Source organism: Pagrus pagrus (genome assembly GCF_965226575.1).
Source record: "Pagrus pagrus genome assembly, chromosome: 19".
Classification (NCBI taxonomy): Eukaryota; Metazoa; Chordata; class Actinopteri; order Spariformes; family Sparidae; genus Pagrus; species Pagrus pagrus.
This window is the reverse complement of record NC_140203.1, coordinates 8,910,206-8,936,478: the sequence shown is the minus strand read 5'-3', so window position 1 is coordinate 8,936,478 and position 26,273 is coordinate 8,910,206. Positions and strand designations below refer to the sequence as shown.

General features: G+C 42.6%; 2 protein-coding genes across 8 annotated transcripts in view; one reads left to right on the top strand and one right to left on the bottom strand.

Annotated features, from left to right (window-relative positions):
- The window catches only part of rapgef1b (Rap guanine nucleotide exchange factor (GEF) 1b), a 45,962-nt gene extending 26,833 nt beyond the window's left edge, over positions 1-19,129 (top strand). For 2 of the 7 annotated variants that reach the window (XM_084383697.1, XM_084383696.1), the window contains exons 7-27: positions 730-780; positions 1,339-1,453; positions 1,560-1,746; positions 2,649-3,170; positions 3,932-4,134; positions 6,610-6,771; positions 9,535-9,681; positions 10,110-10,202; positions 11,160-11,245; positions 11,721-11,826; positions 12,556-12,631; positions 12,993-13,080; positions 14,318-14,407; positions 14,689-14,874; positions 16,336-16,420; positions 16,525-16,619; positions 16,739-16,817; positions 16,914-17,015; positions 17,153-17,250; positions 17,528-17,656; positions 17,901-19,129. In XM_084383697.1, coding sequence (XP_084239823.1) covers positions 730-780; positions 1,339-1,453; positions 1,560-1,746; positions 2,649-3,170; positions 3,932-4,134; positions 6,610-6,771; positions 9,535-9,681; positions 10,110-10,202; positions 11,160-11,245; positions 11,721-11,826; positions 12,556-12,631; positions 12,993-13,080; positions 14,318-14,407; positions 14,689-14,874; positions 16,336-16,420; positions 16,525-16,619; positions 16,739-16,817; positions 16,914-17,015; positions 17,153-17,250; positions 17,528-17,656; positions 17,901-18,051 — 2,851 coding nt within the window. In that variant the 3' untranslated portion in view covers positions 18,052-19,129. The remainder of the gene's footprint in view (positions 1-729; positions 781-1,338; positions 1,454-1,559; positions 1,747-2,648; positions 3,171-3,931; positions 4,135-6,609; positions 6,772-9,534; positions 9,682-10,109; positions 10,203-11,159; positions 11,246-11,720; positions 11,827-12,555; positions 12,632-12,992; positions 13,081-14,317; positions 14,408-14,688; positions 14,875-16,335; positions 16,421-16,524; positions 16,620-16,738; positions 16,818-16,913; positions 17,016-17,152; positions 17,251-17,527; positions 17,657-17,900) is intronic. The other 5 variants (XM_084383698.1, XM_084383699.1, XM_084383700.1 and 2 more) reach the window with 5 other exon arrangements.
- A 32-nt stretch (positions 19,130-19,161) lies between these two features.
- Positions 19,162-23,016, bottom strand: uck1 (uridine-cytidine kinase 1). The gene is made up of 7 exons (XM_084383703.1): positions 22,849-23,016; positions 22,248-22,407; positions 21,428-21,524; positions 21,187-21,329; positions 21,018-21,112; positions 20,620-20,668; positions 19,162-20,537 (listed from the first exon to the last, which is right to left on the bottom strand). The coding sequence occupies exons 1-7, from the start codon at positions 22,936-22,938 to the stop codon at positions 20,350-20,352; spliced, it is 822 nt and encodes a 273-aa protein (XP_084239829.1). The 5' UTR covers positions 22,939-23,016; the 3' UTR covers positions 19,162-20,349.
- Between the last annotated feature and the right edge of the window lie 3,257 nt (positions 23,017-26,273).

Below are 26,273 nucleotides of genomic sequence, written 5' to 3'. Positions count from 1 at the left end.
CTTCCCCTGTTCGGAATTACCCCATTCTGTGTCACATTCACTGTCCTCCATGTTTGTTTGTGTTTCCGTCATTCAGATATTCTGTCTGCATCTGCGTGCCATGTGTAACAACACAAAGTGTCATCCAAATGATGACAAATACTGCCATAAAGAGTGGGATTTGCAACACAACAAAACAACAGAGCACAACACTAAATGATGGACATTTCTCTGTCGTCACATGATATACATCGTCGTATCGCACAGTCCTAGTTCAGGGTTTTTCTTTTTTTCTGTTTTGTCTCCATCCAAAGAAGAAAAAAGGACTACAGAAACGTTGTGGCTGTTGCACTGTAATCATAAAAGCGGAAGTGACCATTCTGCATTCGACGTTAACTTATCTTTAAACATTTGTGAAACATGTTTCACAAATATCAAATGAGGAATAAAAAGGGCTTTTAGGATGTGGGTATGTACGGGGGATTTCTGTCCTTTTATTTTCAGTGATCTGGACTGTTTTGATTTTGAAAATCAAAAAACATTTTGGTGTGAAGCGTTTTTGAAGCGATCCAGCTGCAGAACTGTCGCTCCAAATGCTCAAAATCCCAAATTCTTCACAATCCTTCAACTTTCACACTTAAATACAGTGCACTTTGGTTTGTTTGTTGCTCTGTCTCTTCCTGCCTCACTCTTTCTGCTGTCTCTCTCAATTTGTTTCATCTTTGGTTTCCCTTTGGATTCTGGGAACAGAGCACAGTTGAGTGCTGACGCTGGCCAAAGGAGACCCTCTCAGAAGGAGAAGTATGTTAGCCCATAGGATCATCTGTCCTCATTGTAACATCCCACCCTAGACCCCCATAAAGCTTCTGGATTGGATGAAAGTGTTTTCGACCTGCATGGTTGCATTATCCCAAAGTTTGTGTCATCCTGGGCATCCCCTGAAGAATTCATCATCCAATCAGAAGACGGTCCAGTGCATGAGAGTGTGTGACTGACCTCTGCAGTGTTTTTTTCGCTGGCCTCCATATCATGGTGCCTTTTGTTTCCGCTCTCCGTCCCCATTTTGACCTGGTATTAACTCACTGAGAATTTAGGATTGACAAGCAGGACAGCTTCATGTCATAGCTGAGAGAGAGAATAACGTGAAACACCCTCACTTTCATCTCACTACCCCACAGGAGGGATGATAATGCGTGTGTTCATGTATTCATACATGGGTTTGTGTGTGTGCATACATGTCAGAGACAGCTGTGTTTGCGTGCTCGCCCGATTGTCTGTATTGACTTGCCTCTGGCATATATTAGAAACATCCGACATTGCTGTTATTTTACTGTGCTTTTTCTATTTATCTGTCAATAGCCCTCCACCTGCCCTTCCACCAAAGAAGCGTCAGTCAGCCCCTTCGCCTACACGGGTCGCAGTGGTCGCCCCAATGAGCCGCGGCTCCAGTCTGCCCTGCAGCGTCCACAGACAGGTGAGGGGCTATGGTCCATTATGGGGTAACTTCAGCGCCAGTTTGAGAACACATCAACTTCATGTACAAGAAAAATCATTCTAACTTTCTTTCTCTGTCTGTGCAGCAGCAGGACTACGAGCAAGAGTTCCTTCAGAGGCGTTTCTCTGGGGGGAGCCAGTCCTATGGCGGTGACTCTCCACGACTGTCTCCGTGCAGCAGCATGGGGAAACTCAGCAAGTCTGATGAGCAGCTCTCCTCCATGGAGCAGGACAGCGGTCAGTGTTCTCGTAACACCAGCTGTGAGACGCTTGGTAAGACCACAGACAAACAGATGGTTGGGGTTCTAAATCTGGTTCGAGTCCTCCTATTTAGTTCAAATCCTTTTGAATTTGATAAGGCATGGCAATTTTTCGATTAATTAAAGTTATAAAAGACCAATTTCAAAGATTCAGCTTAGATCTGTAATCAGCGTTTGGTGGCTACATCCTTTACTTGTGGTCCATTTAATGCTCATATTTAACATGGTGTTAAGCAGCATAGAATATGAAATGTTGATAACAAGTACTAAAGATCCAGATGCATAACCGTTTAAGTGTAAAATATTTAAAGGTGTGCATTAAGAAACTCTCCTGCATTTGACACGATCAAATGATCATTTCTCTTGAGAGGAATCATTCTGTGCTGTTCTTGTTGAACTACAGAAACACACGGTCCATTTGCGGTCATAGAGTGGCGTTATGGAGTGATGTTTCTTTTCACTCACAAACCACACACCGAGACACTAGCCTCGCAAAGAGCACATTAACCAGACTGCACCCAAAAGTTTCCGTACACTGTAACCATAACAGGATTAGAGTTAGTTAGCTCAAGCTAATGAAGTCAACCGCTGGTGTCAATTTAAAGGTAGTATTCCAGGTTGGTTATAGATATGAGTCCTGCTTATGTTGCCTTAATGTTTTCTGCACTGGTCTTTGCTAATGAAGAACAAGTAGGGGACATAAAGGATTAATAGATGATTTATTAAGGTCAGAGCTGATCAAATCTGGGTATTTAGCGGCAAAGAAACCAGTTATTGGAACCTAACAAACCTTTGCTAGTGTGTGTCATTAAAACTGTTCGTCTCATCAAGTTGCTTAAGTTACACTCAAGTTGATGATTCAGTCTGAATGTATGATGAATCACTGTCATTTGTACCTTTTCTTTACCTTTTCAGACAACACAGAGAATTACGACCCGGATTATGACTTCCTCCACCAGGACTTGTCAGTTGGGGATAACCTACCCCCAATACCGGTGGGAGGGTGCCTGAGCCCCCTGCCTGAATCTCACAGCGAGTCCTCTTCCCCAGTCCCCGGACAGCATCCCTCACATCCTCGCTTCAGCGCTCCTCCGCCCCAGCAGCAGCCTGAATACTGGACCCCGCAACCCAATCAAACCAATCCCTTACAGTCCCGCATCAGCGCACCTCCTGCCCTGCCCCAGAAGAAGCGGCGCAGCACCCAGACGCCGCCCTTCCCTGACGCAGGATCCAGGGTGCTGTATGAACGCTACCCCTCCCAATATGACAACTTGTCAGAAGAGGAGCGGCACCCTACACCGCCATTTCCCCTTTTCACGCCCATTTCACCCATGCCCCAGACAAATGGGGGCGTGTTCGTCGCCCAGTACATAGCCAGCGAGAATGCAGATGTCCCCGCCAGCCCACCACCACTGCCAGAAAAGAAAAGCAGACACAGTAAGTGAGGGAAAAGAAGGGGATAGGGGACATAATGAAGGAGCGATGAAAGCAAGGAAGAAATCCTTTAAATGAGGCAAAGGAAGGGACAAAGAATCTAATGTAGGGAAGAATAAAGGGAGGGATGAGGATGATTTAGGATCGGACAGTGGGACACTGGCTCCACTTGGTGATTAGTTCATTGAAACATAGCTTATGTCAAGGAAATATTACACTGTGAATGGGCAGGAAGTGACTACCAGGATGTGCTACAATGGGTCCGACTCCAAGGGCAGAGAGGGCAACATTTGGTCATTTCCTGACACACCTGCTACATCACTTCCTCTCAAGCTACTGTATTATGTCATTCCATACAGTTGCCTCTTCCTGTGAGTGCAAACACTTATCACAATGTATGACTACGTGCAAGTATGATTTCAAGACTGGGGTGATCTCATCATGGGACTAATGCGTGGATATCGATGAAAAGTACAATTTGTTGTCAATCCTAATAAAATTCCAGATCTAGTGGATTTATGTTTGATATTGGATTAGGCCTGATTGAATAGATTGGGCCTTAGTGAAGGTATGCACTCTACTGAGTGCAATTGTAGTTTTTGATAGGGATAAAAAGTCAATATGTTGCTGCCTTTGCCCCTTTGATTTTTACCATTTGTTTAAAAAATGTATCTCTTGTAAGTCATTTTAAACTTAACCTAACCTAACCCTAATCCAAAACAAACAATACATTCTTTATGATCTAATCCATTTCCCTCCTCCAGTCCTCCAGTACATGCAGTTTGTGGAAGACTACTCCGAGCCGCAGCCCTCCGTCTTCTACCAGATGCCGCAGAGCGAGAGCATCTACGAGCAGCGCAACAAGCGCTTCCAGGAGGTCTATGGCTTCAACGACTCCTTCAGCAGCACTGACTCAGTGCATGAGCCAATGCTGCCTCCAGCGCTGCCCCCGAAACAAAGGCAACTGGTAAGAGACCTCTGCATGTGCACTTTGGTGCTTTGATAAAGAGCATCTTCTCTAAACTACCACGGTTAAAAGTAAATGTCTCTTGCAAGAAATGGTTTGGTTAACTAATTTGGACTGTGTGAGCAAAGCTGTAATTTAAATTCCTGAAATTGTTCACTTCGTCTTCCTCAAATTTTGACCAAAACTTTAAAGCTGTGTAGCCTTCAGATAGTTAGAATCATGTGATGGAGAGTGTTGTAATGACCGGCACATGTGAACAATATAAACGACCCTCTGCAGTAGAGCTCGGTGCACGTCCCGACGTCTTCGTGCTAGCTGGGAAGGAAAAAGTGGGAAAGAATGCAGATTGCATTCTGGGGCTAAATACATTTCAGTGGTAATCCTCATCAATTTTCTCTCCAGCCTCCTCCAACCTTGTTATCTCTCTCACCTCTTCAGTCCCTCCGCCTTAATCTCTCTGTCTCCCTCACTCGCCGTTTTTGTAACCAAAGCAGATGTCTGTGCGCACACGGAGGTGTTTGGTTGTTAGTCAGAGATAAGACCAGCCTTTATCAGCCCCACATCAGATCCAGTCCACTTATCTTAATCTGGGTCGGTGTCTGGGTTAATTGAGACAAGAGTCTGACAGACTCATAGAGGAAAGAGAGGAAGAGACATGATAGGACAGGTCGTAGCAGGGGAGGGCTCACTGTGATGAGCTATGTGAGTTTTAAACCTATAAAAACCCAAAATAAAGTGTGAGTAGATGCAGTATGAGGTTTGACACTACTGTCTGCCAAAGTTACAGCTGTTTTGGTTGTTGTTATTATCAGTTAGATATTTGTGCATTTCTTTTTTCTTAATGCTCTTCTCACTGGTTTGGAGTGGGAGGGGCTCAGTTAGAAACATGTGATGTCAGTACTTCTAAACCAATCACAGTTTGGTGCACGGCATTTGAATTGGAATCTGATGACGGTTGAGTGGTTGTTTGGTTAGTTTGAAGCAAATCTGTTCAAGCCATACTCACACAGTCCTGGTGAAACAGATTAGATTTTTGACTACCTTAATATTTAATGTGACGTACAACATAAGCATCGGGCAGGACTTTCTAAACAGTAACAATAACGTACCATCTTTTACTGTTTACATGATGGTTGATCTCGTCTTTTGCTCTCGGACCTTGCTGACTTCCCAGTTTGCAGACATCAATTCATCACCGTTTCCTCCTCCACTGCTGGCTTCAAGATGTAAACAACTCACTGTTCGGGGTGCAACATTTGTGCCTTGTACAGGCTGTAAAGAAGGGGCTATAGAAAGTAGCCTCCTGGAATAACCTTGTTGGTTTACGGAGAGGGCAATTAACTAGTCACAGTGGCCACATTTAGGGGAAATGCAGCAGGTTGAAATGTACTGGAATTTCCCTTTTAATAATCACCACTGTAGAGCAGCAGAGCCAGCAAATCATTTGATGTTCTGGTAGATGGTCTGTTGTCTGCCAAATCGTCTCACATGAGACACACTTGCCTGTTTTCCTTCACTAATGCCTGCCATACATATTTGAGGTGACAAATTGATCTGTGGTTGGCCTAAAGCTTTGATGTGGCGAGGACAGTACATTTGTGGACAGTAAACAGATGACACTCCTCTCCAGGGTATAGGTGCATGTACAGTGTCACAGCCCGGTAAAGAAAATAGACTTTGCTGGCTGAGTGGCAGTCTATCCGGGCCACCTCAGAGAGGCCTTTCTTCTTTCCCTTTGTCCGCTGGCCTCTCTCTGCCACCACAACTGTGTATTTGGAGCCGTGTGCCCAGCTTTTATTTTTATCATTCTTTTGTCTGAGCGTACTGTCGAGCTGCACTCATCTCCACTCCCGCTGCGAGGCCTAATCTGGCCTCATGTTTTGGACTTGATGAGCTCGTGGCCCAGTGGAATAAGCCTGTTTGCCTCCTCCATAAACCCATGTTCCAGGCTTACACGCTTTGGCGACTTTACACGGCTTTGCAAAAAAAAAAAGAGAGAGAGAGAGAGAGAAAGAAGAAAAAAAAGTCATTTCGGCTGCTGCGTGGATAAGGAATTGGGTGAGAAAAAAAAAACGGAGCGGATAATATTGGCCCGGTTTAGAACGTGTTGTAGTTGGCCTGGTTTCTGTAAAGCGTGACGTTCAAAGAGTTTATTGGAGTGTCACAGTAGGAAAAAATGTGTGTAACCTGTGTTCATCACATGACCTTCTAACAATTAGTGCTTTCTAGGAAGACTTCGGTAAAACTAAAACAACTGAACTCGCTTTCACCACTTTGACTTCACTCTGCTGCTGAACTTTGATTAAATCTGCTCTAATTCACTCTTGCTTACTGGTGTAATCAACTGTCCCCTTTCTTTCTTCTTTTTTCTCCCTTAACACCCTGGTACCTTCTTTGCCTTCTCATAACCCCCATTTACTCTCACTCACTTTCTTTTCTATCTTTTCTACCTTTCTTTCTTCCTCTTTGTTTCAGGCCTCCCACTCTTCCTCCCCCTCTTCCTCCTCCTCTTCTTCTCTCTCCTGCCACCTCCAGCCGTCTGTCGCGGCCATGGAGGAGGCGGGCTCTGGGCTGGGCCTCAGCATGTCCGTTTCTAACTCCTACCTGATTGGTCAATCGTCCTTGACCACACCCACGGTGAGTCCCCCCTCCCTAACCCCCCATGCTTAAACCGCCATCCCTCCACCTCCATTTCTTCACGCCGGTGTGGGTGCTGTGTGGTCCTGGACTGGTCCCGGGGCGGCTTGACCTCTGTGTGCTCCATATGTGATACATTCTGTTTATCTGCCCCTGCCCCTCTGATGGGGCCATCCCTCATGGGTCGGTCATTTGGTTGCTGTGTGGTCCTTGATTTTGCTCATCCACCCGTCCATGTGTGCATTTGTTTTGGCAGTGTGAAGTTGTTGATTTGTCGTGTGTTGTTTTTTTTGGTTTTTTTTGATATATTAAAGTGTGCTGAGTGTGTTGTGGTTCTGTGCAGCCTAGTTTGTGTGTTTGTGTGTCGCACTTTATCAGCCCTCCACATGACAGGTAATTATTTGAGCCTTTTACCGAGCCTGTCACGATAATTACGTTATTGGCGTGTCCTACATATCTTATCATACATGTCTTGTATATGTATGTAGACTAAATCATTTTTGCTGACCTCAATATTGCCTGTTGTGTTTACATGCATGTTTGTTTATAAGAATGTCAACAAAACTTTAGCTAACATGATGCCAGAATAACAAGCAGGGCTACTTATTCTAGTTATTCTAGTTATTCTAGGGCTAGTTATTTCCTGACCATTTTAAGATTTGGGCGTAGCACCAAAATGTTATTTTATTCTTTTGATTGTGCAATTTTACTTCATCAGGGCTCCAGGCTAACTTTTTACACTGGTTGCACTGGTGCACCTCACTTTTTCATTCATGTCAAGTCATACTTGACAGATTTTTGGGTGTGTTTGGAGCCAAAATACCCTGGAGCCCTTTTTATGTATTTTTATTTATAAACATTTTCAGGTTCATAGTTTTATTTTTGGTAGGTTTACACACTATAATGCTTAAAAAACACATCAGTTTTCTCATACTGTCCAGTGCTGCCATAATGTATTCCCCCTCTTAGACACTCTGTTTTAGCTCCTGTCTCTTTAAGGCAAACCTCCCAAATACCCAGTCTGCTCTGATTGGTCAGTTAACACAGGCCTGAGCCAGCACCGATCACCATGTCTCCGTCTGCTCTGTCCTTTTTTCAGCTTCCAGTTAGCTTCACTTCTATCGCGATTATAGGCATAAATTAAGCAAATGTGTGACAAAATGACATAGTGATGTCACAAAGTCACAGGCACAAATACTCAGAATTAAAAGTTAATTGCTCATTGAAGGACTATACTGGCATTATTATGCAATTGTATTATAACTTAATCAGTAAAATGACAATACTATTTCTTGGACAAAATATCATCCGACAAAAATGTAGTTATCGTGACAGGCCTGCTTTTTGCCTCTTTTCAGTTTGCCTCAGCGTTGCGTTGGGAGAGTTGTGTGTCTGGAGCAGCTCATCCAAATATCACAAGAGACTGTGATTTAGTTTGTGATGATAAATAACAAAAGAGATCTTTGTTGGTCTAACTGGAGCATTTCAGCCATCAACACGTTCTTGTTAATGAATTAGCTTGTGGTTAATAAATGGTATATTGCACTCACTAGGGTGCACTAGGGCTTGGACTATGTGTTACAGTGGTTTGTCAGTATTTTGGGAGGGGTTGACCCATGATGACCCCATGGTGTGCGAGGCACCCAGTGTGGATCTCCCTCAGGATATCTGCAGTGGAATGCAGCACCAGATGGACCTGATGGAAAACACATTCCTCCTGTTTCTGCTCCTCTTCCTTCCTCTCCTCTCCTCTCTGCTTCATCCTCCAGTGTCGGTCTCTTGTCCCAGCACTCTCTACTTTTTCGCCCATCTGTCTAGCCTCCCGTTCACCCTTCGCCATGCTGCAACCTTCCCCCCCCCACCCTCAACCCGAAATGCACACACACCTCCACACCTCCCATTTGTCTGTTTTCTGTGGAATGTTTGCATTCCTCAACTCATTGGGGCATGATGTTTTTTGAGGGGAAGGAATGCCAGGAAAGCTGCTTTGCATATGTGGAATGGAAAGAGAAAGAAATACTCGTACTTGATTTTAAAGTAGAAGTGTCTTTCCCCCTGTATGTGTTGCTGAAGTCCCAATTTTATTGGCACTTTTTTAAAACCGCTGCTTAGAAAAAGGGGGGACTGATGGTCCTTTATTTTCAGCTGATCCTGCGTGTCTGTGCATGAACACGTGCATGAATTTGTGTGTGTGCGTCGGCCGAGTGTGTGCAGTGTTGATCTGTGTATGAGCCTCTCTATGCTGGTATGCTGAAACGGGGCTGAAATGTGCAACGTGTCAAAACAGGTTACCACTAACTCCCCTGCAGACAGGCATCTCCTCCAGTGGCCACACACACACACACCCACACACACACACAAACACACACACACATTGTTGAGGTACCTTTTCCCGAAACACATACATCCTTCACAGTTGATGCTAGCTTATCTATCCTTGTTGAACATTTCTGTCTTGTCATCCTCCATGTTATCTAACTGGAGATGTTTTTTGCCACTGGTTCCAGTTTTAAATTTACTGGGAGTGTGCTTGTGTGTGTGTGTGTGTGTGCAGTGCATTTCATGTTCAGGCACATCACTCTCATAGTCCAGGCTTAATGGAGGTTTGCACTTGAGGTGAACACTTTTTTCCCCCTTCCTATTGTTCAGCTTCTTTTCCTATCTGCTCTTTCGTCACCTCTCTGATCCTTTTTAGTCCTGTCTTTTTTATTTTTATTCTTTTTTTTCCTCTTTCCTGCTTTCGTTTCTTTCCACCAATCGCAGAGCTTGGACCAGGTTGCCTTGACCAATGCCACCATTCTGGATGGCAGCGGGGGTGGGCCCAACGGTTCCCTGGCTGGCTCAATGGGCTCTGTGGCTGTCTGTCTTCCTTCTGAGTCTTCTCTCACTGACTCTCTCCACACCTCAGCGGTGAGCTTACACAGGATAGATGCTGGAAGCGACAGCATACGACAGATAATAAAATGTGACACTGGACGCCTCAGGCAGATTACAACATTTTGGTGTTCAGTATTGTTGTTCAGATGTTAATATAGTGACTCATTCAGTTAGTGGCATCTTGTTGTAATTATCACTGCCCACAAATTGTCTGCTGTCTGATTATTGGTCTTAAAGAATCCCAGTAGAGCATGTTGCACTGCATGTTCTTTTTGCCAGCAAATACTATTACCTTTACAAATGGCGCACTCCAGTGCCACCTGGTGGTCATGAGCTGGAAAACACACCGCTCACTGTACAACACCAAACCTCGGCTAGCCCGCATAACAACACTTGATAGCTCTTTGGCCCTCTCTCCGCTCCCTTACGCCTGGGTTTGTGTCCCTCCTCTCTTCCCGTAGAGCGAGAGCGCGAATGACGAGGGCGGGGAGGGGGAGTACGTCAACTTGTATTCATCCAGCCAGGCCAATGGAGAGCTGCCTCTCTCCCTCAGAGTAAGTAGCTGACCGCCACGGGTGAAAGGTCGATTCCATTTGCAGCATCCCACCGCTTCAGGATATGAATCAATTCGAAATGCGGCGAGGGATTGGAAGCCGTTTGACTGGCAGATATCACTCACAAAAACCATCTGTTGCGCCGAGCAGCTCTTATTGATTCATCTCCCGAACTGAAGGTGCAGAAATGGAATGTGAATGCAGCCAAACCTGACTGAGCATGTCTTCAGGTTCACGGGTTTGCCTGCAAAGGGACTCATGTGCTGTGGTTGGTGTCTGTGGAGAAAGATGTCCATGTGTATGTTGCTCTGACTGCCTGGCAAGGTGATTGCTGTCTCTCTGGCTGCGCTTCAACTGTAACGAGCATTTAACCTTGTTCCAATCTAACACCTGACATGGGGCTGCTCTAAAAGGGATTCTCAATGGTTCACCGGTTTTCAATTTTCCAATAACATTCCCCCATAACAGCTTATGTGCTCTTGTGCATGTGCGACAGCGTACATGTGTGTGTGGTGGTGTTTGTACTCCCTTGGGCCCAGCGCGTGCATTTGTGGGTGTATTTTAGGCATGTTTGGGCTGTGGTGTGTGTAACTGTAAGTGAGAGCGAGTGGACGTGTGTGAGATTGCGTTTGTAGTTTTACATTTGGTGCAGTTTCAGTGTGTGTGAGTTCTACCCTCTGGTGTCTTTCTGTTTTGGGTTACTGAGGAAAAGCTGCATTTTACCATCACCTTCAACCCTGATCTAAGTCCAGGGATAACATCCTTTGTACACATAGAGATCCAGACATTTGTACAAAGCATCCATCCTCTCCTCAACCAGAAGTGTAGCATGCACTGTTGGTTCATCCGATCTCATCAGTAGCCAGCCTTCTGTCACTGCATGGAACCACTCACCAATGATGTTCCATGTAACCTACAGTACAGATGTTGATTATTGCTTTTCCCTGCATTGATTAGGAAACGATCACAGCTGATGATGTACTACAAGACCCCGCCCCTCAGATGCCATCCACCAACAGCAAAGAGGCTTTGGACAAGGAAAGGTACGGGTCGTAAAGATCACATCCTGTTAGTTACACTATCATAAATAAATTGTTTACAGTATGTGTACATGTTAAACATGTGACCATTATATGACCAGAGCATGTGTATTTATAGATACGGCATGTCTTTATGTATAACTAAGTATGAAAAAGAACAGAACGTCACTTGTAGATGTGCTGATAAAATCATGCGTTGAAAAATTAAAGGATAAATTCACCCAAAAAAAAAAAGTTCAGTCATTATCTACTCATGCCCCCTGAAAAAACTTATACTCTGAGAAGCTCAAATCAATAACTGTTTGATGTTTTTGCTTGAAAACATGACTGAAACTATTTATTAATGAACAAAATAGTTGCCAATTTGTGTTCTGTCAGCGCTAATATACGGTATGGCTTTGGGACACGGCTAAGGTCACCACTGTCTTAGAAAGCGGTGAGTGTTTCTGTGCTGACGACAGTTGTGTATTTGCTTCAGGAGGCAGAAGTCGACTGAGTCGGCTGGGAGCGACGAGGAAGACGTGGACGAGCTCTCCCTCATAGACCACAAGGAGATTATGAGCCGGATAACACTAAAACAAGAAGTAAGTCAACAACGTCCATCACTGATACCGTGCCCTGTTTTTAGGAATCTGCTGTGACAGAACTGTTCAGCTCCAGCATACAAAGCACATTTTATCCTGTTAGTGCAGCGAAGGCTAAAGGTCACTGTGAGTCACTCAGATGTGAAATCAGATCCAGAGATCCACCACTGATAGCCGCTGCTGCCCTCTGGAGTAAACTCTGCGGAACTGCACGGCTGAAATTGAGAAACCGCCCTCCTCCTACGCCTCCTCCTCCTCCTTTGTCCTGTGTGGTGCAGTCTGATAGACAGATGTGTGCAAATGCTGCTCACCACTCTGCAAGGTTAGGGGCAATGTGACAGCAATGATTTACAAAAGGAGACGGGGAGAGATCAGATATAGAAGGCAGAAAGATTCACAGTCTGTGATGACATTTAGATCTGTTGCAGAAGACATATTGCAGTGGTGGGGCTTTTATCACACACAAGTCTGACTTTTTCTTCGTCATCAGAGGAGCTGGTGCAGGACAGGGAGAGGTGGGGGCCTTTCAGAGAGAAAAAAAACCAGGCAGATGAAGGGAAGGTGCAAGCTACATTTTGGGCTAGACTGCATCACTCCACATCAACTCTAACCACTCTTTTCTTCTCTCTCTTCTGCTTCCGATCTCATCCGTCTCTCTCCATCTTTCTGTCTGGCATTCATTTTCTCTTCATTTCTTTGCATCTCGCTCACTGTCCTTATTTTCCCCAGAATGATGATGGCCCAGACGTTCGTGCTGGATCAGGAGATATTCTATTAGTCCACGCTACAGAAACAGACCGCAAAGGTACAGTACAGACCACGTTAAGACTCGTGCTCAGCCTGTGTGTTTGTATGTTACTGGGCTTCAGGGTCACTGGAGCAGCTTTGTTTTGCTCGCATGACAGACCTGCATTCATTGTCTATTCAAAGACAGATTTGTTCTTTATTTGTAAAGTCTGATTCTTGAGTTTGACTGATGTGTTTTTACTTTGCTAATCTCCTCGTCTGAGGTGCATTTGAGACAGCCTCAGTCTCTGTAATGTGTCAGTCTGGGTTTGCAGCCTTCACGTTTGATGATGCGCTTTCAGCTTTAGTTAGTTAATTGGGAACTTTGGCTGCACTTCAACTGAAATATGCTGCTTTTTCCCTCTGTTTTTGCTCGACAGATCTTGTTTTGTACTGTGAAGCCTTTCTGACAACATATAGGACTTTTATAACCCCCGAGGACCTCATTAAGAAGCTACACTACAGATATCCTTTTCAAATCGCTCAACGTGTCACTCTGAACTTAATCATTGTTTTCTTGGCAGAAGGCTGTTTTTCTCTGCCTAGTGATGTTTGGTTTTTTTAATCCTTATTTACTAAGGAAAGACTTCTTTATCTTGTTTGCTCTCAAAGATAAATAATCAAAGATTGAGACTTTCAAAAAATCCCTAATACTCTGTTGATGGATACTGAAGTCTAAATTACTACTGAAATGTTGGGACTGTTTGTGTGCCAGGGATCATGAACTTTAACCCTGAGATTTTTCCTGTAATTATCTAAAAGCTTGCTCTCCAGAATCAACTTCAATGTGTAATGTTTTGCCACCGTTTTAAAACAGGCTAGCAGCATGACTCCAGAAATGGCATTGTTGATCTGTTGGCTCACCACTTTGTTCCAGACAGACATTTAAACATCGAGACGGGTTGCCATGAAACTTGGCACAGACATCCATGGTGCCCAGAGAATGAATCATCATGACTCCCATGAATTTTATTATATATTCTGCAAAATATCTCAATAAGAGATCATGAATCAGATGAATAGGTGCAAATTCTGTGCAGATTTCTGTCCAGACGATGTGTCATTATGACTTAATCCCCTGATGAGTCCTCTGGCGCCATGAATTTGTCATTCAAGTTAAATGTCTCAGCAACTATTGGATGGATTGCCCTGATCGTTGCAGACCTTCATGTTTCCATCCAGGATGAATTTTTATCACTTCGGTGACTTCTGACTTTTCATCTAGCTCAAACTTCAGGTCAACATTTCAGAACAAAGTTGTGTGTTTACAGGTCTCGAAGAGTACTTCTATTTGAAAAAGGTGGAACTAAGCCTTTTGTGGCAGGAAGCTGTGTGAAATTTGATAAATTGCCACCAGTGATGCCACTTTATGGCTGGGTTGCATTGTGGGTAATGCAGGCGCCAGGTTTTGAAAAGTAGAATTGAGGGAGTTGCCATTTAACAGAAACAACTGTTTTTGTTCCATGACTATAACTTTTATTGAAAATAAGTACATTTGTTGTTTTAACAAACATCAGAACAGAAAAGAGAAATGTGTGGGGTACAAGCTAAATGATTATTCCCTTTTATAGTGGAAGGATGCACATTATTTTAAAGGAGCAAAACTTCACAATATCATAAATGTGCAAGAGAGTAAACTCTTGTTTAACACGTTTAGTTTATTTTGTACAGTACTGTTTTATTGTCCTTGACCACAGAGCACATACACTAGGTTCTGCCACAGTCCGGACACCTTCAAGAAGCGAGTCAGCAAGAACACGTTCTTTGTGCTGGTTCGTGTGGTTGATGAGCTGTGGTGAGTAACACGGACTTCATTAATAAAAATCATGATGTTGAAACATAAGAATAAAAGTCATTCATATTAGTCTTATTATCTCGCTCACAGTGAACTGGAGCCTTAACTTATGTTTATTTGTACAATCATCCCAAGAGCTTTATTGTTATTCTGCTGACGGCTATAATCAGAAAAGACGTCCCCATTTCCGTGAGAGCGTCCGGAGAGCTCTCTTTGTTCCAACATCTCCCTTTAATTCATGTTTTATCACAACAACCACTTAAATTGCTTTTTGCCTCCAGCTTGGTGGAGCTGACGGAGGACATCTTGAAACAGCTGATGGACCTGGTGTTCACACTGGTGTGCAATGGCGAGCTCAGCCTCGCCCGTGTGCTCCGCAAGAACATCCTGGATAAGGTGGAGCAGAAGAAGCTGCTGCGTTACACTAACTCCCTCAAGCCACTCGCTGCCCGAGGGGTCTCTGCAAGGTACTGTTGGGGTCCAGAGTCGGGTTCCACTGATACCAGTATGGGATGTGTTGAGTCAGTACCTTTGAGGATAACGGACAGTGTTTTGTTTGACATTTGATAATGTTTCAACTGAATCCGATATTGAAATACACTCCACAACTCTTCTCCACATGCTTTATTCCCTGAAACATTTTAGCTATGTTGCCTTCATCAGGATGATGTCTGAGGTTGTTTCCGGTTTCCAGATTCAGAAATTATAAAATGAGTATAAATACAACAAATGTTTTAGGCCGTCTAAGATGAAAGCTGACAATTGTGAGAAAAAGAAATGGTAAAAATCTTTCATCTTCAATTCAAAATGGTGGTTCGGGATCTCACTCTACCAACAGCAGAATTACTCGGGCCTTTTGGGTAGCAAAAATAATCTGCAACACAATGTCAGAAATCTGACCGTGACAGGAAAGGACCAGAATACCCTGGCCAGCTCGGCATTTTTGAATAAAGAAATGGAAAATAGGAAAAAAATAAACTTTTTTTTGTCAATAATCCAAATGATTAGTGACTTTTAAAATTTTACCAGCCACTCCCAATGATTACCCCTGTCTTCGGCTGGTGAGTGAAGCAAATCTACAAAAGCTACTAAAGCCACTTGCATATTTGACTAGCATTTGTACTTTGTACTGGTGCTAATTTATTTATGCCCTGCCTGCATGAACAGATCAGATGGATGACCTGAGGTGACAAAAAGCCTCTGCTCTTTCTACGTAATCTGACATTCCTCGAAGTGATATCATGAAATCTGTAACCAAGTTTGTAAACTGAGATTTAATCAGACACATCTGGCACAGTGTGACACGCAATAAAGTCACACAGTCATCGTTGTTATTTCAATCTCAAGGTGCCTTTAAAGCATTTAATCTCCATTTTTTTTTCTAATTACTAAGCAGCAACATTTTTTACTCATTTAACCAATTTTTCAGTAGGAGTAGGATCACTTAATATTCATGTATCACAAATGTATTTTAAAAAAGAGCGGGTCATCAATGATCACAATGTTGGCTGTTCAATCCCCACCCCCTCCTGCCCACATGTTGAAATGTCCTTGGCAAGACACAAAACTCCAGGTTGCACAACTGGATAAATAGGGAGGGTTGCGTCATGAGAGGCATCCAGCATGAAAAATCCTCCATCAAATATGCCGATCATAGAATCTGATTTCCTTGCTGTGTTGGGCGGGGCCCAATGTGCCAGCAAGATGGAAAGAGATGATCTGCTGTGGCGACCCGAATTAGTTAGAAATGCAGAAAAAGATAGATTCACGCTCTGAGATTAACTGTCTGACTTTCTGTAAAGAAGTTAAGCTGCACCACATGGACAGACCTGAAAGAGTCCTTTCTGTCCATCAGTCCTGTGGCTACATTTAATGTAATGCAATGTAAAACTTTAAGGCGAAGACTAATACTTTGTGTGTCCTCTCAGGCCTGGAACTCTCCATGACTTCCGCAGTCACGAGATCGCCGACCAGCTCACTCTCCTCGATGCTGAGCTTTTCTATAAAATTGAGGTACAGTTGCTTCTTTGTGTTAATCCTCCCAGTGTTTATGGACATTAATTGTGTTTAGACACTGAGCTCCAACCCAATCATTTCCTCTTCCTGTTTTCCTTCAGATTCCCGAGGTACTGCTTTGGGCCAAGGAGCAGAATGAGGAGAAGAGTCCGAACTTGACTCAGTTCACAGAGCACTTTAACAACATGAGCTATTGGTAAGACCCCAGACCACAAGCTTCATGGCCTCAATTGGTATTCCTGGCTTCCCTCTTACGCCATGTTGCCCACATAAATGTTGACACCACCACACTGGTTGTTCCTCTTTATCCTGCAGGGTCCGCTCTTTGATAATCCAGCAGGAGAAAGCCCAAGACAGAGAGAAGCTGCTTCTCAAGTTCATAAAGATAATGAAGGTTCGTCACATTAGACTCAAAAATCCTAATTGTCATGTCTTTTCATTGTTGTTTAACACTTTCTTTTAACACATTTATACACATTTCTTCTTGCAGCACTTAAGAAAGTTGAATAATTTCAACTCCTACTTGGCAATACTGTCCGCCCTGGACTCTGCCCCCATCAGGAGACTGGAGTGGCAGAAACAGACCTCAGAGGTGAGAGGATTTTGAGGACTTTGCCAAGATCTCCATCTCAGAATCTACACATCTATTTGTATTGATCATAGAGAAGTATCATGATTATGTCTAACGCTTTTCTCTCATATTATTCTATCTGCTCATCCATCTATCAGGGATTGGAGGAATATTGCACGTTGATTGACAGCTCCTCCTCCTTCAGAGCATACAGAGCTGCTCTGGCTGAAGTGGAGCCTCCATGCATCCCGTACCTGTAAGTAAACAAATGTTTATGCGTATGTCTCAACTGAAACAGGAAGTTTATGGATTTTCAACCAGCTTTGTATTACTACAATGTTGGTCGTATATGTAAATTAAAAATTGTTATCTACATTTTGCCTGCAAAAATCCACCAAACGACACAAAACGTCTCATCTAGCACCAAATTCAGAAATATTTCGTCTTTCTGCTGCACACACAGTCCAGTTATATGCAAGGGCCGTGTTTCCAGCGGTGAAATACTCCTTTAACACGACTCCTCCTTCTTCCAGGGGCCTCATTCTCCAGGACCTGACCTTCGTCCACCTTGGGAACCCTGACCTCATTGACGGGAAGGTCAACTTCTCCAAACGCTGGCAGCAGTTCAACATCCTGGACAGCATGCGGCGCTTCCAGCAAGTGTAAGTCCACTTACAGTACGATGAAAGGATGCACATGATGTTGATGTATTATTAGAGAGCTTTGTGGACATCCATCACAGTAATAAATGTCATCATTTGTTTGCCACTGGCAGGAAATACAATGTATGCCTTTCATTAAGTTTTAATATTATAAAGCATCACTGCCATCTCCACACAGGCTGTTTATTTCTTCTCACTGAGTGAATGACTGAATTAATCAAACTTCGACCTCTTCTCATCGCAGGCATTATGAGCTGAAGCGCAACGAAGACATCGTCTCATTCTTCAACGACTTCAGCGACCACCTGGCGGAGGAGGCGCTGTGGGAGCTGTCGCTGAAGATCAAGCCCAGGAACATCACCAGGCGCAAGACGGACCGCGAGGAGAAGACCTAGGGCCCGTGGGCCTTTTCCAAGACTGACCTCCAACTGTGCTTCATGACACTAACTCCACTTTACTACAGACTGAGAGAAAAGACGAATGGAAGCTATCCGCTGGAGCTAATGAGAGACTCATTGTGGGGGATGCTGAACAAACTACAGACGACTGAAGCGTGGCTGAGGTTTACAAAGAGCTCCACGGCTCTGGGAGATTATAATTGGGATTACTGCGGCTCTGGCGTTTAGACAGGGGGAGAGATTCAGTGACTATGGTGAAACTGGGAGGAAGCCTGGTGCCAAGGAGGAGTGACGAGTCACACAGAGCGGACAGGGAGACGCTACGGAAATAACCAAAGTCTGCTCCCTGGGCTCTCTGTTTTAGAGTGGAGCTGTTGCGTGTGTGTGAGATTGAGCTGAATGGTCCATTACTCCTCGAGTTGCTCCTTCCTCTTCCTTTATGTATGTGCCATTTGTTGGTCATCTTCTGCAACCCTCTCCTCGACTCACCCCCCGAACAGCAGAACCTCCAGAGCCACCTGCCCTGAACTGTGACGTCAAGACACAGGCCGCCTCCCTGAGGATCTGCTGTGGGGGGCTGTGAGGAGATCTGAACTTGAAGAGAGGATGACCGTTAGAGACTGAGTTTGTTTTGAAACATTTTGTGTAAGAATCACGTATGGTTATGAAATGTATTATATACAGTGCTCCTTTTGTTCTTAAAAAGGATGTTTATGCTTATGAGAAGAGCTTAGCTTCTCCCAAAGTGCCATACATATGTGCACTAAAAAAAGCAAAGCAAAAACACAAAAAGATAAATTACTAAAGATGCTGTGATCTATGTATGTCATACTGAATCATTGTGTGCCGTGTTCAGGTGTAGAGAACCATCAGGCAGTCACAATCACATCCCAGTCCGATGTCGGTGTGTGAACGAGTGTTTGCGTGCGACTGAAGTCCTCGGTGACTTGTGTGTTTGTCATTCCAAAATGTGCTGTAGTAAAATCATTTCGATCCCTTTTTGGGATAATGGTCAAAACCAACACATCACACTGTGCTATCAAACTCCAATAAAACAAACAGCTCTGTTTCTATACACGCTCTCAGAAGTTTCATTTTCATTTCAAATAACATTTCATAGAATTTCCATTTATTGTTGTACAGAATGGTCAGTGGAAAATGAACTTAAAAATTAAGGCATGTATTGAACTGTAAATCAAAGAGGAAGCACTCGATACCACTCAAGGTGTGACATTACTTAAAGGATGAGTTCACACAAAAATAAAAATTCAATCATTATCTACTCACCCTCGTGCGGGTGGAAGGTCGGGTGAATTTTCATAGTCCGCAAAATATTTCTGGAGCTTCACAGCAAAACGGCGTTAAAGCATTCTCCTCAACAACTGAAGTTGTTGGGGACTTGTTTTAAAACGTTATACAACCGCAAAAAATATTATTTAATACCCTTGATGTAAGGTCAAGCTTGTGCACCCACTTCAAACGGGCTGTGCGTTATCACTTTCAGCTTAGCAGCTCAAGATTTTGGTTTTAAAAAGGGTGTCAATAAAGTCTTATCAAATCAGTTTACATCCCGGGTAATCTGGAGACTTGGATTAAGGTGTATAGAGCCATTTTTTTGTTTTGGGTCCCGAGTGCAAGTACTTCAGTTGTTAAGGAGATTGCGGCAAAACACTGTTTTGCTGTGAAGGTCCAGAAATGTTTTGTGAGCTACAAAACTCTGTTGGCACGGGGGTGAGTAAATGATGACTGAATTTGCATTTTTGGGTGAATTTAACACGCAGCCATCTGGCCAGATGTGATTTAAATAAGTTAAAGCACACAGGAAACGCCGCAGGATAGAAATACCAAATAAGAATTAAAATAATTTAAATGGAATAATCCAAAATAAAGCCATAAAAAGCAGATAGAAATATAGGACAAAGTGCAAAAGCTCGACTAAAATTAAACATTTAAATACCCCATAACCCTCCATATCAGTAACAGGTCATCTAACCACAGTCAACACTGAAAAATCAAACCATATTATGGAAGACTGTTACGAGTGAAAAGACTGTTACATTATATATGAGTATTAGTTTGATGCACCAGTAATTACGGTAAAAGATGAAGAGGTCACAGCATTGAATGCTTGTACCACTGTGGGATTGTGGATAATCTTTCCTTTAAAAAATGCCGCAGCGGCTGAGATTGGCATCGCAAGTTGCCGACCCATCCAGCACAATTCAGTAGCAACGATCTGAAAATCTCAAAGCTCATATCATACAGTCTGGACACATCCGTCCACCCGCTCAGTCCTCAGTGAGGCCGACAACTGGGCTCCAACAGCACCCTCTTCCCTGGAGGATTAGCAGCTCCGTTCTGCAGGTCGCTCTGCTCGGCGATGGCCCGTTTTAAGGTCCTCCCGTTAATGGACCCGCGCTGCCATTTGCAGATGTCACCGTTCAGTATGTCTTGGATGTGCTGCACGATGAGGTTGATGGCCACTGGTGAGAGACGGATGATTTGTAAAGAATTCATGCTGGATAAACTGGCAGAAAAAGCATTTTTATCATAGGAAACACTTACCCATATTGTCAACTCCCCTTGGAATGATGACATCTACATACTTCTTCGTCTGCAAGAGAAACAAATGTCTTTAGATATAAGGGTTGGGGAAAAAAGGCACACGATAGAGCTTTTCGATTAATTGATTAGTTGTTTGATCTATTAAGTGTCAGAAAAATGGTTTAAAATGTCGATCTGTTTCCCAAAGCTTAAGACGACATCCTCTAATGTCTTATTTTTGTCCACAACTCAAAGATATTCAACTAACAAGTCATAGAGGAGTAAAGAAACCAGGAAATAGTCACATTCAAGAAGCTGGAATCTTCAAACTCCTCTTCAAGCTCAAACTGACTGATCAATTATCAAAAATTGATGCCGATTAGTTCAATTGTTGACTCCGTGATGATCGTCATACTTACAGGCAAACAAAACTCTTCAAAAGCCGGCTTGACGAATGTTGTGTACTGAGTGAGAATCTGTTCCAGGTCCCTCCCTCTGCTCATGTCTCGCAGAACTATAAATGAAATGAGGTGTTTTAATATGCTGTGGCAACAACTAGAATATTGTACATGAGGGAGACATCGATACCTCTGCGAGACAGTCTGACGTCTGAATCTGTGTCCACAAAAAGCTTCATGTGAAACATATCCCGCACTTTCTGCGGGTAGAAGACCAGGATCCCCTCAAAGAGGACCACATCCGCTGGGTAAACTGTGATCTTGTCTTCCAACCTGGAAAAACAAGCACGGTTTATCACACAGAGGCAGCAGCGAGGAGATTTATTAGATCTGTGAAAACTGGCAAAAGACGTGAAATTCTTCCTTCGTACCTGGAATGAGTGACGAAGTCGTACGTTGGCACTTCAACCACCCTTCCCTCCACGATGTCCTTCAAGGTTTTGTACATTAGCTCATTGTCAAATGCCTCTGCAAGATACCAAAGAGAGTTGGAAGAGTAGATGTTAGTGTGGAGACCGTTTGGAGCAAGTTTTCTTAACTGCAAAATCTCCCGTTGTCGTCAAATATCTTTGTTTCTGTAACTTGAAAAGGAGGATTGCAGGTTCCTTCCTAAAAATATGTGACAGTTTGAATACATACCACAAACCGTTCTTCTCTTAATTAAAAAAAATGAATATGAATGTTTTTCTTATACACATTATCAAGAAATGATGATGCAGAACCCTATAAAAATGCATAGATAGACCTATATTGTTATCAGAAGTATGGAACATTCCCAAACATCATGTATCAGTCAAGCTCAAGGACACAGTAATCTAGTACACAATGACGCAATGTTGAGTTTAAACACTGACAGGGAAAAAACGTGTATATACAAGGATTCATTTCAGGGTCTGGAGTGTGACATGTGTATTGCTCGATATCAGTATATCAGAGGAAGATAGTCCAGTCCAACAAAACAGTCCAATGTTATTTTTGCTGCTGATTTCATGATCTCATATCCAGTAACAGAATAACCTCTGAGGAAATGGACACAATTACACTATAAGAGCATGCAAAACAAGAATAAATCCATATCAGGATTAGGATGAAGACAGGTGGGAAATGTGTAGTATTGTTGTATGTCTACAAACACATCAATGCACAAGGACTCAAGGAGGAGGAGGAGGGAAAAGACCACTGTGGCCTTACCTGGGTGATCAAAGTTGTACTGGCCCTTCAGAGCCTTCGCCTTCTGATCCGGAGTCAGGACCCTGTAGAAGCTGTCCTGGCTCACTATAGCCACCTTCCTCTGGCGGTGGTCCACCTTGTTCTGGCCCAGGAGCTCCATGATCTTGGCGCAAACTGTTGACTGTGGCAGAAAACGTCTCTCACTCAACTACTGTTATTTATGACCCGTCACACTGCGTTATCAGGTTACAATATCTGTAACTTTGTGGGAACAAATGCCTTTAAGTTTGGAGGGAAGTGCGCTATCAGTGACCTTCTCAGTGTAATGTTTATCAGCTGACTATCCGCTGGCACTGCGAGGGAAACGAGACATTTATTACAGCAGCTAGTTAGCTGCGTGAAGCGTTAAACGGTCACGAAGAAGTGTTGTCAACAGGCCACAAATGTAATGACTGAATGTTCTCGTGCGTTAATGGATAATAACAAGAAAATATTAGCTAGCTGACCAAGGGGGGCGTGACAGCCGCTTTGACAGTTCGATTAGTGCTAACGTTAGCACTGCTAGCTACACGGGATGCTAATTTCCGCCATCGGGAGATCCTCGGGCTGAAAATGGACTGACCTTGCCGCTGGCGGTTCCTCCGCTGACCCCTATGAGGAAAGGACGGTGCCGGGGCCTCTCTGCCTCGTCTAGGGCTCCGACAGCATCCATCGCAGTCCTTTAGTTGAGGAAGACTGCGGAAATCTAGATAGCCCGGCTGATTGCTAGCTATCTATTGCAATAACAACGCGCAGTTCTCGCGAGAGCTTGCGGTCTTTCAGTAAAAATATCAACACAGGAGGGTTTGGAGCGGATTGCATTCAACATTTATAGAAAATAACATAAATCACTACTTATACACATTTTGAGCCGAACTGCATTCAATATTTAGATAAAATATAATGAATTACCACCTCCACACATCATCGGCACAATTTAATGTTTACATTTGGTTGTAGTCAGACACTTTTTGAAGGGATACTTGTCTTTTACTCATTAATATGCAATCACACACATTAGTGATTAATTTGTGTTTATTATGAAATTAAATACACACATCTTGATATAAATATACACAGTACAAACACAGTATTATTGTTTTTCTGGGTCACTGTCTGATTTCTCTGTGTCTTCAGCACGCTGTGACTTGTTGTTCCTGGATTCATCCAAAACAATCTCCAAAGCAGCACTTCCTTCAACCCTCCTCACAGTCTCTCCTTTGGCAGCAAGGATTTCCTCAATGTTTCTGAAGTGTTAAAAAAAACACACCATATGAATCACTCAGAAATATACTTTGCATGCATTATCAAGGATGCCTGACTCTAAACACCTTATTCTCCTTAGACATGCTTGAAGGGCTGCAGATGTGTTGTTTGTTCACATCACTAGTGTGATGCATCCTTTAGCAAACCAAGAATTTTGCATCTTTTTCACCTTGTACCTCCCAATTAAGTGCAGTATCAGCATTATATGTAGAACTAAATTAAATGAATGACCCAATATATCATCCTTATTATAGACATATTGTTATAAGCGCACGTCTGTGAATAAGTTACAAAAAGTTGTTGGCCAGAAATGTCAGTATTTTTCAGGTCATTTAAACGCAGTCGCCATTACAGATTCTGTCCACCAGAGTGCACTACCAAGTTTATTTTTGTACTGTAAAATGTCCATCTGTACATATCTTAACATTTCATTAACTGGTGAGACAGAGATAATGATTACAGGAAATAAATAGGGTACTAAAATAGCCAATATCTAACAGCCTTGGTTCTCTGTCCCATTCAATAACTGCAGATTAAAACCTCAGTTCAGACAAACATGATTATTCAATGGTTCAGAACTTGTTTTTTTATGATTTTATTTGTTTTATGACACTGTTTTACTCTAGAGTAAATGCATCAGATCTTTTTTTTTTTTTAACTTTTTAAACTCAATTACTAACTCAACAAATATCACCAAAATACTGCAAGATAATTGGATTCATTAAATTTAAAGTATAAGAGGCAAGACATAAAGAGGAAAACATCACCACGTTTAATGGTTGAGAATAGATGACACATTCTGCTTTATGTTCAGAAACACCACCAACCTCTTCCCGTCCAGGTCCGAGAACCAGCCGAGGTTATCAGCGATGATGTGGTGATTCTTACACCCTGGACATGTCACTATCACAACTCCTTTATGATAAGCCTGCTTGGAAATCATCTGCATGGACCTGGTAGAGCAAACCTGCACAGATGATACAACCAACATGTCAGATACACAACTTTTAAACACCAGACATGTTGTGTTTTTACTGAAGAAGTCCAAGCTCAGGTGTACCTTGCAGGTGTAAACGAGTTGATAATGTTTTGACTCGATCTTTCCAACAGCGTCACCTCTGATACTCGGTGAAGTTGAGAATCCTCTATAACTACTGAGACGAGCCTCACATCTGTCAGCGGGTGACAAAATGTGAGAAAAACGCTGGTCCTGTGAGGAGAGGGGACCCGTCCTGGCTGCGGTGGTCGGTGGGCGACAGGTAAACACGGCAGAGAGTCGAGACAGCGCCGGACGACTGTGATAACACCGAAACAACCGGCGGACAGTCAGCGTCGTCCACGAAGAATCCGATGAACGCAAAATAACACAACATTTATGTACAACAGACATGACAATTGATGTTTAAGTATAAACGTTATAGGCGATTTCATCACATGGAAAGAGTAGAGACGTTCGGTTTGGTTTGTCGCGGTCTGATGACATCACATGTGTCGGTATTTTCAAAATAAACGTTATTAACCCATTGTTAGCAGGTTATTTCAAAATTTTTGCTTAAAAGTAGTGTCATTCCGAGCAGAAATAAAAGACAGAATGCATTAGATTCATTTAAATAGATTTGTAAGAGATTTACATTTGATCAGCTTTTTTCTAGAGATTCTGAGATGTGTTTGACAATTAAATAGGCCGATATAAAAATGGGCCATTTTGAGGAAATGCAGTATTTACCAATAGGTTACAAATATTTCAGTTGTGGAAAGAAACTAAGAACATTTGCTCAAGTACTGTACAATTTTGATGCAGCCTTTACATGAGAATTTCCATTTTATGCTACTTTATTCTTGTAGTTTGTGGAGATATTGTGTTAAAATATTACCCATAAAAATATTACCCGGGTAAAAGTCTTAAGTACAGTGGCCCTGACAGTCGATACAAAACATCTCAGAAAACTCAACAACAATGATGAAATCTTGTGTTTATTTTGAAATGTTTAATGTTGTTGTGTTTGGTAATATCTTGTGTTTTGTGAAATGTTTTGTTTTTTGTGAATTTCGTTGTGTTTAGTGAAATGTTGTTTTGTTTTGTGTAAATTTTGTTGTGTTTAGTGAAATGTTTGTTTTTATGAAATTGTTTTGTGTTTTGTGAAATGGCTGTGTTTTCTTTAATATTGTGTTTAACAAAATCTTGTTGTGTTTTGTAAAATGTTTTGTGTTTTGCCACCATACATAAATTATAAAAAGTAAAAATTTTAATTTTACTTGATAATCAAATTAAAATCAACAGAAAGTTACACATTTTTACATGTATCTATAGACACTGTGGGTTTAGTGATTATTGGATGCAATATTCAGCAATTTTCTGATTATTGGAGTCTGTATTTTTTTGTCCAATTGCCAATAAAATCAATTAATTTGAAATGGATCTACTCTGGCTGTGATGCAGTATGCAATCTGCAAAGAAAATAGCAACGAAAGTCATCAAATAAAAGTGGTTGAGTAAAATGTAGTGAAATAGAAGGTTAAAGAAGCAGAAAATGGAAATAAAGTACAAGTCAAAATTGTACTTAAGTAAACATCCTCGTGTGGAGAAGTCATTTCTTTGAACACGACCATCTTAAGCTGACATACAGATTTTATTATCACCTCTCAGATTTCGATTTTCTTTCCAATCTTACAAATATTTCTGGGAATGCCAGTGCAGCACAGATCTGGGCCAGAATCCTGCTGTAGGCCTGTATTAATATT

What these genes read in the sequence shown, in the direction of transcription:
- uck1 (XM_084383703.1), bottom strand. Translation starts at nt 22,938, where the DNA reads ATGGATGCTGTCGGAGCCCTAGACGAGGCAGAGAGGCCCCGGCACCGT. An exon ending in GAGGAACCGCCAGCGGCAAG is followed by an intron (nt 22,408 to 22,848) that starts GTCAGTCCATTT and finishes TTTCTGCCACAG; the next exon opens with TCAACAGTTTGCGCCAAGAT. An exon ending in GACTTCGTCACTCATTCCAG is followed by an intron (nt 21,330 to 21,427) that starts GTACGAAGGAAG and finishes TTGTTTTTCCAG; the next exon opens with GTTGGAAGACAAGATCACAG.